Source organism: Orycteropus afer, unplaced genomic scaffold, assembly GCF_000298275.1.
Source record: "Orycteropus afer afer isolate SDZICR_OR568_19922 unplaced genomic scaffold, OryAfe1.0 scaffold00052, whole genome shotgun sequence".
In the NCBI taxonomy this organism is placed as follows: Eukaryota; Metazoa; Chordata; class Mammalia; order Tubulidentata; family Orycteropodidae; genus Orycteropus; species Orycteropus afer.
Genome location: NW_006921639.1, coordinates 2221484 through 2234269, shown reverse-complemented (window position 1 = coordinate 2234269; position 12786 = coordinate 2221484). Strand labels below are relative to the sequence as shown.

The following is a 12786-nucleotide window of genomic DNA, read 5'->3' as shown; positions in this document are numbered from 1 at the left end:
GGTGGTTCAAACCCACCAGCCACTCCTCGGAAGGAAGGTTGGGCAATCCTACTTCCGTAGTGATACTGCCTCGGAAACCCAAGGAGGGGTCGCTATGAGTAGGGGCCGACTCGACGGCACATAACAACAACAACAACAACACACAAATGAGTATATGACAGAACTGAAGGAAAAGTTTCAGGAAAGAAGCTCCTTAAGTGTCTGTCTCCTAGATTCTTCCAAATCCCTCACATTGCTGCAGTTTTCCTCATTGCACTTATCACCACTTGACATATATTTATTTATATATTTTATTGTCTTTCTCTACCACTAGAATGGAATGTCCCTGAAGATAAGAACTTTGTGTCTTTTATTCTGCAGTTTCCCTAGCACTAAACCTGTGCCTGTAACACAAGTAATTTGCTGAGAGCTTGGGATATAAGAGTGGATGACTGAATGAAGTACATGCTTCTGAATTAGATGACACTATAGTTAAAATTTATACACCAGGAAAAGGGGCTTTCCTTTTGGAAACTGTAGCTCAGTTCCCAACACCTCACCCTTTTGCACACCCTCCTGCATCTAGGCAACTCTTTTGCCCACACTAGTCCAGCCTAGGAGGGTAATATCCCAGCACTGGACCTGCCCCCCAACCACTCTGCCTCCCCTGCACCCTTGATAAGCCTCCAGCTCCATCATGGTTGACCTGGAGCTCTTTCTTGTCTCCTCAACCACCAAGACCAAGGTCTTTACCTGGCCTAGGCAAGCACCTTCATGCCCTGGTGCTGCTACATTTGGGGAACTTGGGAGGAGAAGTGTCCAGATATTTTGGGATCTCTAAGCCAGTGGTGCCCAACTTATCAGTTGGCATCCTTGTTGGGTGTGGCTAAGGCAGACAGGTCATGATGTCTTCCTGGGAAGCCTTAGTCCTTAGCACATTGCATGGAAGAGAAGAGGGAGTCTAGGTTTTACAGACAGAGAGCTGGATTCAAATCTTATCCCTGCTGGTTAGTAGCAATATGACCCTGGGCACATTCTCTCTCGGAACCTCAACTTTTTCATCTGCAAATTTGAAATGATTACAGATCTCTTGGAAAGCTATTGGAAGGGCGAAAAGCAGTAACAAAACTATGGTACCTGGCACATAGTAACTGCTCAGTGTGTAACCCCTATCCCTTTCCAGAAGCACTGCCTAGTGAACAGTAGTGCTCTATTATAAAATGACACAGTGGGTAAGAGTTCATCTATGGGCTCAGATACAATGTTAAACTTGAGACCTTAACTCTAGTGCAGTTTGTGGAAACTGGGCCAAGTCCACTGAAGGCTGCTGAGAAGCTGAGTAAGACCCCCTTTACTGAAGTCTAGAATCCTTCCTATGGAGTTCCTTGAGCTAGGGCCTCAGACCTGCCTCTGTAAGCTTTGTTCTCAGGTCTACTCTGGAGATCCCCTGGGTCTGTCCAATTTCTGACTGACCTCACCCTGCTTCTTACTCCTCTGACCTCTCCTCCATTTCCAGCTTCACCTCCCACTCCCCTCCCCCAGATCCTACCAAGTCTGTCTCTCTTGGCATTCCAAGATGCTCTTTGCTGCCCCCATGTGGTTTACTGCAGACCTTTCTCTCTTGTATCTGTAAAGGCCGTTGCTGGGTGCCATCAAATTGATTCCAGTTGAGGAGCTCTGGTGGCTAGTGCCTGAGGCATTTGACTGCTAACCAGAAGCCTGGTGGTTCAAACCCACCAGCCATTCCTTGGAAGGAAGACTGGGCAATCTACTTTCATAGAGATGCTGCCTTGGAAACTCAAGGAGGGGTCTCTATGAGTTGGAACCGACTGGACAGCAGTGAGTGGCTTTTTTGTTTGTTTAATAGAGACCCCATGTGACAGAGTAGAACTGTCTCATGGGGTTTTCTTGGCTATAATCTTTATGGACCCAGGTCTTTCTCCCACAGAGTTGTTGGGTCAGTTCAAACTGCTAACCAAAAATTTTGAATTGCTAATTGAACTGTAGCCAAGCATTTAACCATACAGGGATCCCTGTAAAAGCCATAGGAAAACTCATTCATTGTTCATCCCTCACTCAGGCCTAATTTATCAAAGGCCTACTGTGTGCTTGGCATCACCTAATCCTTATGTGAATGCTGCAAATTCGGTGTTATTTCCATTTGCAGTTGAGAAAATTGAGACTCTGCCAAGTAAGCGAGTAAGAGCCAGGCTAGAATTTACTTCCAGGTTGATCTAACTCTGGGCATGACTTCACTCTGTGCCAGGTGCTATGAAGGAGTGCTTCAAAGGACCATTAGGGGAGGCTTCAGAGAGGACAGACCCTCTCACATGGTGCTCAGTGGGCAGGAGAGGAGAAGGCTGTTATTCTTCAAAGTTGGAGCGAGGACAGGCTGTGAATCTGGGTGAGCACCACAATAATTTAGGTCCTGCAAGTTCATTACCACCTCTCACCCTTCTAGCAGTTTTGCAGATCCAGAAAGACTTAACATGCCCTCCCAAGGGGCTTATATTTTATATGATAAATGGTTCTGCTGTTGGAAAAAATAAAGAAAAAAATTGAAAATCATTGTTGTGAAAGATTGGGAGCCACAGAAGAATTCTAAATAGAGAAGTAATATGATTACATTTACATTTTAAGAAGGGAGACAAAGACAATTTAGTATAAAAATAAATCTCTTTAATCACATCATCCCAGCAGAGCAACTTTCTTCTCTGCACACTCTTTGAGCTTCTCATCACGTATGGATATTTTTACTCAGTTGTAAACATTGCCACATTCAATTTGCATCCTGCTTTCTCACTTCATGTTATATGTTTTCCCATGGCTGAATGCTATTCCTCAGCAGAGGTGGGCATCTGTGTAGTTGGCGCCATGTATGTGCTAAGTACCATTACTATCATTCAATAGTTATGGTTATTCTGATCTTTCTCTTAGAAATGATGTAGAAATAAATGTATCTGTGCCTTGGCCTGTTTTGCTCCATACTGAAGGGTTCTCTTGGATATAATCCTAGGAATGAGACTCTGGGCCAAAGGCTCTAAATACTTGTAAGGCCTCTAAAGAACCCAGTGATTTGTTTCCCTTTGTGCCTTGCAGCTGAGTGCAGAACAAGAGCCCACAGGAGCCGACCTCAGGTGGAAGGGTTCAGTCCACAGCCTCATGGGGTCGGTGAGGGACACATTGGGAACACAACAATGTAGTGGCATGTTGACTCAAAGCTAGTTTCAAAATGTGGTGATGATTCCATGTGGTGGTTAAGTTTGTGTGTCAACTTGGCTGGACATGGTTGAGTGGCTGGGCAGCTGATGGTAGTTATTCCCCATGATGAGACTAGCAATCAACTCCATGGTGGGACCTACCACAAGCAGCTAAGTAGCTGCTTTAGGGATGTGGTCAGCTTCCCATATATAATAAACAGCTTTGGGCATGGTCTCTAGCTTATGACATGCTTGGACCCTGCATGTAGCTGTGTTGTTTAGCAGCCTGCCATGCTGTGCCAACCTTGGGACTCTCAACGGACTTGAGTTAATGGCCTGCTGTGTGGTTTGGTAACATCAAGACTGCTTTTTTACTTGTTAACCTGGGGCTTGTCAGTCTCAGCAGCCAGCAGCTGTCTGAGTGAAGAAAATCTTCCAGCTCCAGGGTCAGGAACAGGAGGCAGGGCTGAATTCCAAGGCTGAGGGGCTTTTACCCAGCTCCTAGAGATTGGCACTTTGAACTTGGACTTAAAGCCTCTAAACTGTAAGAGAATAAACTCCTGTTTCTTCAAGCCATCCCATTTGTGGTATATTCTTGTCAGAGTGGTGCTAGGTAACAACAACACTCATATCCCAACTTTCCTACTTCTCCATTTTGCCACCCATGTGACACTTCCTCTCTTTGACACTAACCACCCAGAGCAGGTCTGTATAAGTTAGGGCTCTGTCCTTCTAACCCCTGCCAAATAGACAAACACCAGCCTCTCATGGCCCCTAGTGGGTTCGATAATTCCATAGAGGGACTCACAGAACTCACAGAAACTATTACCTGTACTTACCCATGCATTATAACTAGAAAGGATACAATTGAAGAAACACATCAGGCAAGGTCTGAAAGAGGTCTCAACATGAGACTTCCATTGTCCCCAGGGAGATGCCACTTTGTCTCTCCTGTATGGATGTTCTCCTCAATCCCAGAAGCCTTGAACTAGAAGCTCCAAGGTCTAGGGTCCGAGGTCCTCTAGTCATTGGGACCTTAATGAATATGCATGACTAGAACCTTAAAGCATAACTGTGACCAATCCAAAAAGTGAACATGCATGACTATATCATGCCCTTCCCTTCCTGAAGTCTGATGCCAGGATAGGGTGTGTGTAGCCCCCTTGTAATTTACACTTGCTTAAGTTTGGCATAGGATCCCTGAGAGCTCAGTGGATAAAACATGTGGCTATTAATTAAAAGGTTGGTGGTTTGAACCCACTAGATGCTCTGCAGGAGAAAAATGTGACAGTCTGCTTCCATAAAGATTTATAGCCTTAGAAACCCTATGGGAGAGTTCTGTTCTGTCATATAGGGTCACTATGACTCAGAATTAAGTCAATGGGAATTGGTTTGATTTTTTTTTTTTTTTAAGTTTGTCCGGGGTATTCTAGAAAGACAAAGAGCACCTTATTGGTTATGCTTTTTTTTTTTTTTTAAAAAAAACTAGAGACAGAAAGCCAAACTTAGTCTTTATCTTACAAGTAGACATTGTGCTGTTGCCCACATGTCCCTTCATCAGGCCTACTCACCCATCCTGGCCCTGAGAAGGGGAGCTGCCCCAGGCTCAAGCTACCTCTCTCACGGCTTTGGGAAGTGTCTTGCCCAAGGTTAGGCTGAGAAGGGTGACTTGAGACCATGTCTGGCTGGTACAAAGGCAGGAAGACTCAGAAGAACAGTTTCAGTTCAGTGCACCCTGCAGGTTGGCCTAGGCCTCAACTGCAACCACTACGAGGGTTATGTCTTTCCCTGTTCAGTCCTGCCCCTTTCATGCCCCATGGTGGACCATGAAAGTATCCCTCAATGGGCTTCCAATGTACTGCTCTCCAAGAATCTGTGCTCAGGGGACTCCATACCAGGCAGTGAGCAATGTCCATCCTCCAGCTGCTTCTAGTTCCTAAAATTTCTAGCTCTTCTAGCCTCAGTTCCCTAATAGACTTCATGAAGGCCTAGGTAGAGGTGGGGATAGGAGTGTCAGGGGGCTACTGAACACCATAGTGAGGACTGCCTTTGTAAGGGCAACAATGTGCTAGAAGCCCCTGTGAATAGAAATGCTAAATGCATGAAGAAAAACAAGATTTTAAGGCTATGGCTATTGCTGTGTCTCTTGGAAAATGGTATGGCATCATGAAAACTGTGAGAGCTTTGCATAAACAAACCTTGTTTCTGTCACTTACAAGTGGTGGGATTTTGGCCCTGCTGAATGATTCCTGAACCTTTCCTTGACTATCCTGGCATAATAATAATAATGCATTCCTCAAAGGAGCCTTTAAAGAGCTAGCATGTTCTGAGGACTGCCTGGAATGACAAAGTGGCTCAAAATGGGGGATCCTTTCTTTTCTCTCTTCTATCTATGGCATAAAAAGGGCATTGGTGGTTTAATGGTAGAACTCTTGCCTCCCCCGTGGGAGACCTAGGTTTGATTCCTGGCCAGTGCACCACATATGCAGCCACCGATTCTGTTAGTAGAGCCTTGCATGTTGCTATGATTCTGAACAGATTTCAGCAGAGCTTCCAGACTAAGAAAGATTAGGTAGAAGGGCTTGGAGATCTACTCCCAAATATAAGGACATTGAAAACCCTGTGGATCACAGTGGTCCAATCTGCAATGCCACAGGACCAAGCAGCATTTTGTTCCATTGTGCATGGAGGTGCCATCATCAGGGGACCACTTGACAGCAGCTGACAACAATTCTTGTCATATGGTTTGATTTGATTTCCAATATAGTAGAAAGTGATATTTCCTGTGTGCATTAATGGGGGTCACAGCTACAGACATGTTTCTGTTCATCTCAGAGTCTCATGAAGGCATTTGAGTTATATCCCTGTTTTTCTGCACCTTACTTCCAGCAGGTCAAGGAGGGTAAAGCATATTTTCAAGTTGAAGATTACATTCCAGCAAGTTTTATTGGGAGGATGACAGCCCCCTGGGTGCAACTAGAAGTCTCAGAAATGCATTGTCTTGGTCCTGAACTCTGGGGAGAAGATGCGGAGCTGGAGTTCCTGAGGGTAAGACCTCTATCCTTGAAAATGGGTTGGTGCTCAAGGGAGGCACTTCAGCCCTCCTCTCTGAAACCCTTCTCTGGGCTAGTCAGGTAAGCTCAGATCCACAAAAAGTATGAGCAAAGGGACGTCTGTCCCAGTGAGGGATAGGTGAGGCTGCTGGAGGCAGGTAACATTGACAATGGCCCTGAACAGGTAGGATTTGGTGGGCTGGGGTAGATGTTGTAGGGCCTTTCTTCAACCTGAATGCAGCACTCAGTCATATTTCTATGGGTAGGGAGTCTACATTTCTTCTAGACAATGAAAACACAGAACCAGGATGTCCTGGATTAAATTGTGTCCCCTAAAAATATGCGTCAACTTGGCTGGGCTATGATTCTTAATGGTTTGGCAGTTACATATGATGTAATTTTGCAGTCATGTTATGATGTAATCATCCCCATGGTATGATCAATCAATTGGTTATATGGGAATGATTAGGGTGGGATGCAATACCTCTACTCATGTCACAGCCCTCATCTGATTTAAGGGGAGTTTCCTTGGGGTGTGGCCTGCATCACTGTTTATCTTACAAGAGATAAAAGGAGAGAGAAGCAAGCAGAGAAGCAAGAACCTCAGTACCACCAAGAAAGAAGATCTGGGAGTGCACAGTGTCCTTTGGACCCATGGTCCCTGCACTGAGAAACTCCTAGTCCCAGGAGAAGATTGATGCCAAGACATATGGAGATCTCCAAGGAATGCTGGGCCCATAGATATTAGAAGGAGACAAGGACCTTCCCCCTGAGCTGATATCCTTCCTTTAGACCTGGCACCCTGAATTTGGACTTCTAGTCTCCTAAACTGTGAGAGACTACATTTCTGTTTGTTAAAGCCATCCACATGTGATATTTCTGTTATAGCAACACTAGATAACTAAGACATGGGGCATGAACTGAAAGCAAAGCTAATTGAAAACATTAAGTTCCAGTCTTCCAGGCCCACTGCCTTCCCATAGCACAGTCTGTGTGGTCAGTGGGCACAGTGTGGCCTGTGACCATGGTGTAGTCAGTGCCTATGGGGTAGTCAGAGCCCCTGGTGTGGCTAGTATACACTGCATGGCCAATGTGTACAGGGTAGTTAGGTCCCACAGTGTGGTCAGTGGCCATGGCACAGTCAGTGCATGATGTGGCCAGTGTATATAGTGGTCAGTGTGCACAGCATGATCAGTACATTGTGTGGCCAGTGCCCATGGTATGGTCAGCATGCATGGGTGTATCTGTGTTCACAGTTCAAGCAAAAACAATGACATATTTATCCTACGTCTGTGGGCACATAGATCGTTAGATGAATAGCCTTTGCTCACTCCTCAGCTTCCATCTGCTGTGGGCCAGCACTTGTTGTTGTTGTTATGTGCCGTCAAGTTGGACCTGACTCATAGCGACCTCTCCTTGGGTTTCTGAGGCAGTATTACTATGGAAGTAGATTGCCCCATCTTTCTTCCTAGGAGTGGCTGGTGGGCTTGAACTGCCAGCCTTCTGGTTAGCAGTCAAGTGCCTTAGGCCCTACGCTACCAGAGCTCCCTAGGGAAGGAAGAAAAAAAGGGTGTGTTCCCTGTCCCCAGGGAGTCACAGGGCTTTTGGGGAGGACAGACATGTCCCAGAGGCATGCAGCACTGCATGATAAATGCTCTAATGTTAAAAATAATAATACCAGTTACTATTGCATAAAGGATAGTGGGGGCCAGAGAGGGAATGGCACTCTGCCCATGCAGACAGAGATGGGGAGCCAGTGCGGAGGATGCCCTCCTGCTTCCCTGGGATGAGGTACATGGCTGGGCCTCCAGAGATGGGGAGCAACCACAAAGGGAGGCTTAAGGATTTACATATTTCTCTATACACAAATCTAAGATGAGTAGAAAGGTTAGGTGGTTGTTTTCTTGCCTTTAACAGAAACTAGCACCTGAGGACAGCCTTTCTGTTTAGTCAGTCACTGGCAGAAGCATGAACAGCCCTTTGCACAGTGTAAACCTGAAGTCCTTCCATTGAAAAGCTCCAGCAGAAATGTGTTAATTGCATTCCACCATCCAGCCTTTATGTGTGTTCTGTGTCCAGAGGATTAGCATTCCCTTGACAAAACAAACTGGGGATTTCAGCACCACCTGGCACACCTCTGCAAGGCCAAAGGTGGAGCTCCCTGCAGGATAGTCAGTGCGTGGTCTCCCTAGTCCTGGATTGGTGTGCCAGGTTCACTGTCTGTGCTCCTCCCTACCCTGTTTGAATGACTACAAGTGACTTTAAAGGAAGCTACCATCTCATTAAACCAAAATGCAGAAAATGTTGTTTTAATCTTCCGTGGAAAACACTGAATATATTTGATTTAATTTGCATGCAATCTTTATCCATTTCCAGTACTACTCTGATTTCAACAGTCCCTCTGGGTAGGTGGATTGGGGTTTCTGTTGCTCTGTATTGTCAAGCACAGAGAGGAACTAGAGCAGGTTTCATAACCACCCCTAGCACATTGTGACCCCTTCTCGTTAGGGTTTGGGTGAGTGTTTGTTAAACAAAATCCCTACCCACTCACTCATTGGAAAAATAAACATGTCTTCATAATTCTGCCACATGGAAATAGCTTAATTTCATTTTGGTCTATTCATCTTTTTCTGTTTGTTCTGTGTATGCATGTATATATATACATATATATTTAAAACTCCCAAAAACCCATTGCCATGGAGTTGATTCTGACTCATAGCGACCCTAGAGGACAACATAGAATTGACTCATAGGGTTTCCAAGCTTGTAAATCTTACAGAAGCAGACTGCCACATCTTTCTCCCGTGGAGTGGCTGGTGGGTTCAAACTGCCAACATTTTGCTTACCAGCCAAGCATTTAACTACTGTACCCATGGTTTCTTTTTTCTCTCTCTCTCTCTCTCTCTGTGTATGTATATATTGTGATTTGGGTGAAAATTTACAGAGCAAATTAGTTTTCCACTCAACAATTCATACACATTTTCTTTTATGACATCCATTGTAATCCACATAATGTAAAAGCACTCTTCCCACTTCCTTCCAGTATTTACCATTTTCCTTTGCCCTTTCCTATTCCTTCCTGCCTTATATATTTTATCCCTGGAGAAAGACTGCCCTTTTGATCTCCTAAGATTGAATGTTCTAAGAAGTACATACATCCCTGGTTCACCGTATAGGCCTGCCTATTGTTTGGCTGAAAGTTGATCCATGGGGGTGAGTTAAGTGTTCCACCAGCCTCTATCAGACCAGTAAACTTGGTCTTTTTTATGATTTTGAGTTTTGTTCCATATTTCTCTCCCCCTCTATCCAGGACCCCCTATTATAATCACTTTAAGACTAGTCAGCAGTGTTAGCAAGGCACTATCTTGTTCTTCTGGTCTCAGGGTCATGGAAGCCGGGCTTCTCAAGGTCCATTAGTCCTTTCGAGTAATTGTTTCCTTTGATTTTCTTCACTTTTCTTTGCTCTAAATGGGGAGAAAACAATAGTTGTACCTTAGATGGTCACTCAGAAGCTTTCAAGACCCCACTTGCTACTCACCAAAGTAGGATATAGAGCACTGTCTTTGTGGACTGTTATGCCAACTGACTTTAGTGTCCCCCAAGTCTCTGGTCCTAAGCCCCCAGGCCCAGAGTCTCATCCCTTCAAGGTGCTTGGTTATGGCTAAGAAATTTTCATAACTTTGTCCCCTATATTCTCTACTATATTCATTGCTACATGTGCAGCACATATAAATACATGTGTAGAAATATCCTCTGTCAAATCTATGTAAATTCATAGTTCCATTTGCCTTTCTACCCCTGTTCAGCTGTTATTCCTGTTATTGCAGGATTTTGAATGTAAAAGTATTTACCTTTGTTGTCTTTAGTTTTTGTGCTCCTCCCTGTGTCTTCCACTGCCTTGGTTATTTTGTGCTGACCTCCCCCTTATTTAAAATTTAGTTTTTTTCCCCTTATTGGATGTTGCCTTTCTCTTCACCCAAGTTAACAGTGTCTACTCTCCAGTTGGTGAATTTCCCTCCTTTCCCCTACTACCCCTGGTAACATTCAAAGAACGATTCTTTCTTTGTGTAAAGCTTTACTTTTTACAGTAGTGATTTCATATGATAATTGTCCTTTTGTGATGAACTAATCTCACTTGCTATAATGTCCTCTAGGTTATCAATGTTATGAGATGCTTTGCAGATCCATTGTTACTCTTTAATGTTGCGGAGTATTCGATTGAGTGTATGTACCACAGTTTCTTTATTCATCTGTTGATGGGCACTTAGATTGTTTCCATTTTTTGTTATTGTGAATAATACTGTGATGAACATGTGTTCATGTCATGGTTCTTTTTTCTCTAGGATACATACCTAGTAGTAGGATTGCTGAATCATATGGTATTTCTATTTATAACATTTTAAGGAAGTGCTATACCATTTTCCACAATAGTTGAACTAACAGTGTATGAGGGTTCTAGTCTCTCCACACCCTCACCAACATTTGTTGTTTTATGTTTTTTTAACTTTGCTATTAATCCTGGGGTAAGATGATATCTCATTGTTGTTCTGATTTGAATCTCTCTAATGGCTAGTGATAACAAGCCGTTCTTTGTGAGTTTGTTGTTGTTGTTGTTGTTAGGTGCTGTTGAGTCATTTCTGACTCATAGCGACCCTACGCACAGCAGAACGAAACACCGCCCAATACCACACCAGCTCCATGATCCTTGCTATACTTGAGCCCATCATCACAGCCATCATGTCAATCCATCTTGTTGAAGGCCTTCCCCTCTTTCGTTGACCCTCCACCTTACCAATCATGACATCCTTCTTCAGGGAATGGTCCCTTCTGACAACATGACCAAAGTAGGTGAGACGAAGTCTGGCCATTCTCGCTTCCAAGGAGCATTTCGGCTGTGCTTCCTCCAGGACAGATCTGTTAGTTCTTTTAGCAGTCCATGGTACTTTCAGTATTCTTTGCCAGCACCACAACTCAAAAGCATCAACTCTTCTTTGGTCTTCCTTATCCATTGTCCAGCTCTCACATGCATTTGAGGCGATTGGAAATATCATGGCTTGTGTCAGGTGCACCTTAGTCCTCAAGGAGACATCCTTGCTCCTCAGCACTTGAAAGAGTTCCTTTGCAGCCAACTTGCCCAGTGCTATACATTGTCTAATGTTCTGACTGCTGCTTCCATTGGCATCGATTGTAGAACCAAGCAATGTGAAGTCTTTGACAACCGCAATCTTTTCTCCATTTATCGTGATGCTGCTTATTGGTCCACTTGTGAGGATTTTTGTTTTCTTTATATTGAGATGTAATCCATACTTCAGACTGTATTCTTCAATCTTCATCAGTAAGTGCCTCAAGTCATTCTCATTTTCAGCAAGCAAAGTTGTGTCATCAGTGTATTGCAGGTTGTTAATGATTCTTCCTCCAATCCTGATGCCATGTTTTTCTTCATATAGTCCAGCTTCTTGGATTATTTGTTCAGTATATACATTGAATAAGTATGGGGAAAGGATATAACCCTGATGTACTCCCTTCTTGATTTTAAACCATGTAGTTTCCCCTTGTTCTGTTCAAACGGCAGCCTCTTGGTCAATGTACAGGTTCCTCATGAGTACAATCAAGTGTTCAGGAATTCCCATTCTTCTCTATGTTAGCCACAATTTGTCATGATCCACACAATTAAATGCCTTTGCGTAGTCAATAAAACACAAGTAAACATCTTTCTGATATTTTTTGCCTTGAGCCAAGATCCATCTGAGTAGCTATGATATCCCTTGTTCCACATCTTCTTCTGAATCCAGTTTGCACCTCTGGAATTTCTCTATCAATATACTACTGCAATCATTTTTTGAATTATCTTCAGTAAGATCTTATTTGCGTGCAATATTAATAATATTGTTCAATAATTTCCACGTTCTGTAGGATCACCTTTCTTTGGAATGGGTACAAACATGGATCTCCTTCAGTTAATTGGCCAGGTAGCTGTCTTCCAAATCTCTTGGCATAATTGAATGAGTTTCTCCAGTAGGGCATCCATTTATTGAAACATCTCGATGGGTATTCTGTCAATTCCTGGAGCCTTGTTCTTTGCCAATTCCTTCATTGCACCTTCGACTTCCTCCTTCAGTACCGCTGGTTCTAGATCATATGCCACCTCCTAAAATGGATGAAGATCGACCAGTTCTTTTTGGTACAGCAACTCTGTATTCTTTCCATCTTCTTTTGATGTTTCCTGCATTATTCAATATTTCACCCATAGAATCTTTCAATATTGCAACTTGAGGCTTGATTTTTTCCCTCAGTTCTTTCAGCTTGAGAAATTTTCGAGTGTGTTCTTCCCTTTTGGTTTTCTAAGTCCAAGTCTTTGCACATTTCATTATAGTAATTGGCTTTGTCTTCTTGAGCTGCTCTTTCAAATCTTCTGTTCAGCTCTTTTATCTTGTCATTTCTTCAATTTGCTTTAGCTACTCTCGGCTCAAGGGCAAGTTTCAGAGTCTCTTCTGTCATCCATTTTGGTCTTCTCTTCTTTTCTTGTCTTTTTAGTGACCTCTTGCTTTCTTCAT

The 12786-nt window shown here is 43.7% G+C and overlaps 1 protein-coding gene across 1 annotated transcript in view; it reads left to right on the top strand.

The window, feature by feature from the left end:
* Positions 1–12786, top strand: part of FRMPD2 (FERM and PDZ domain containing 2) — a 221629-nt gene that overhangs the window by 66768 nt on the left and 142075 nt on the right. The window contains exon 13 of the mRNA XM_007938683.2: positions 6069–6227. Coding sequence (XP_007936874.2) covers positions 6069–6227 — 159 coding nt within the window. The remainder of the gene's footprint in view (positions 1–6068; positions 6228–12786) is intronic.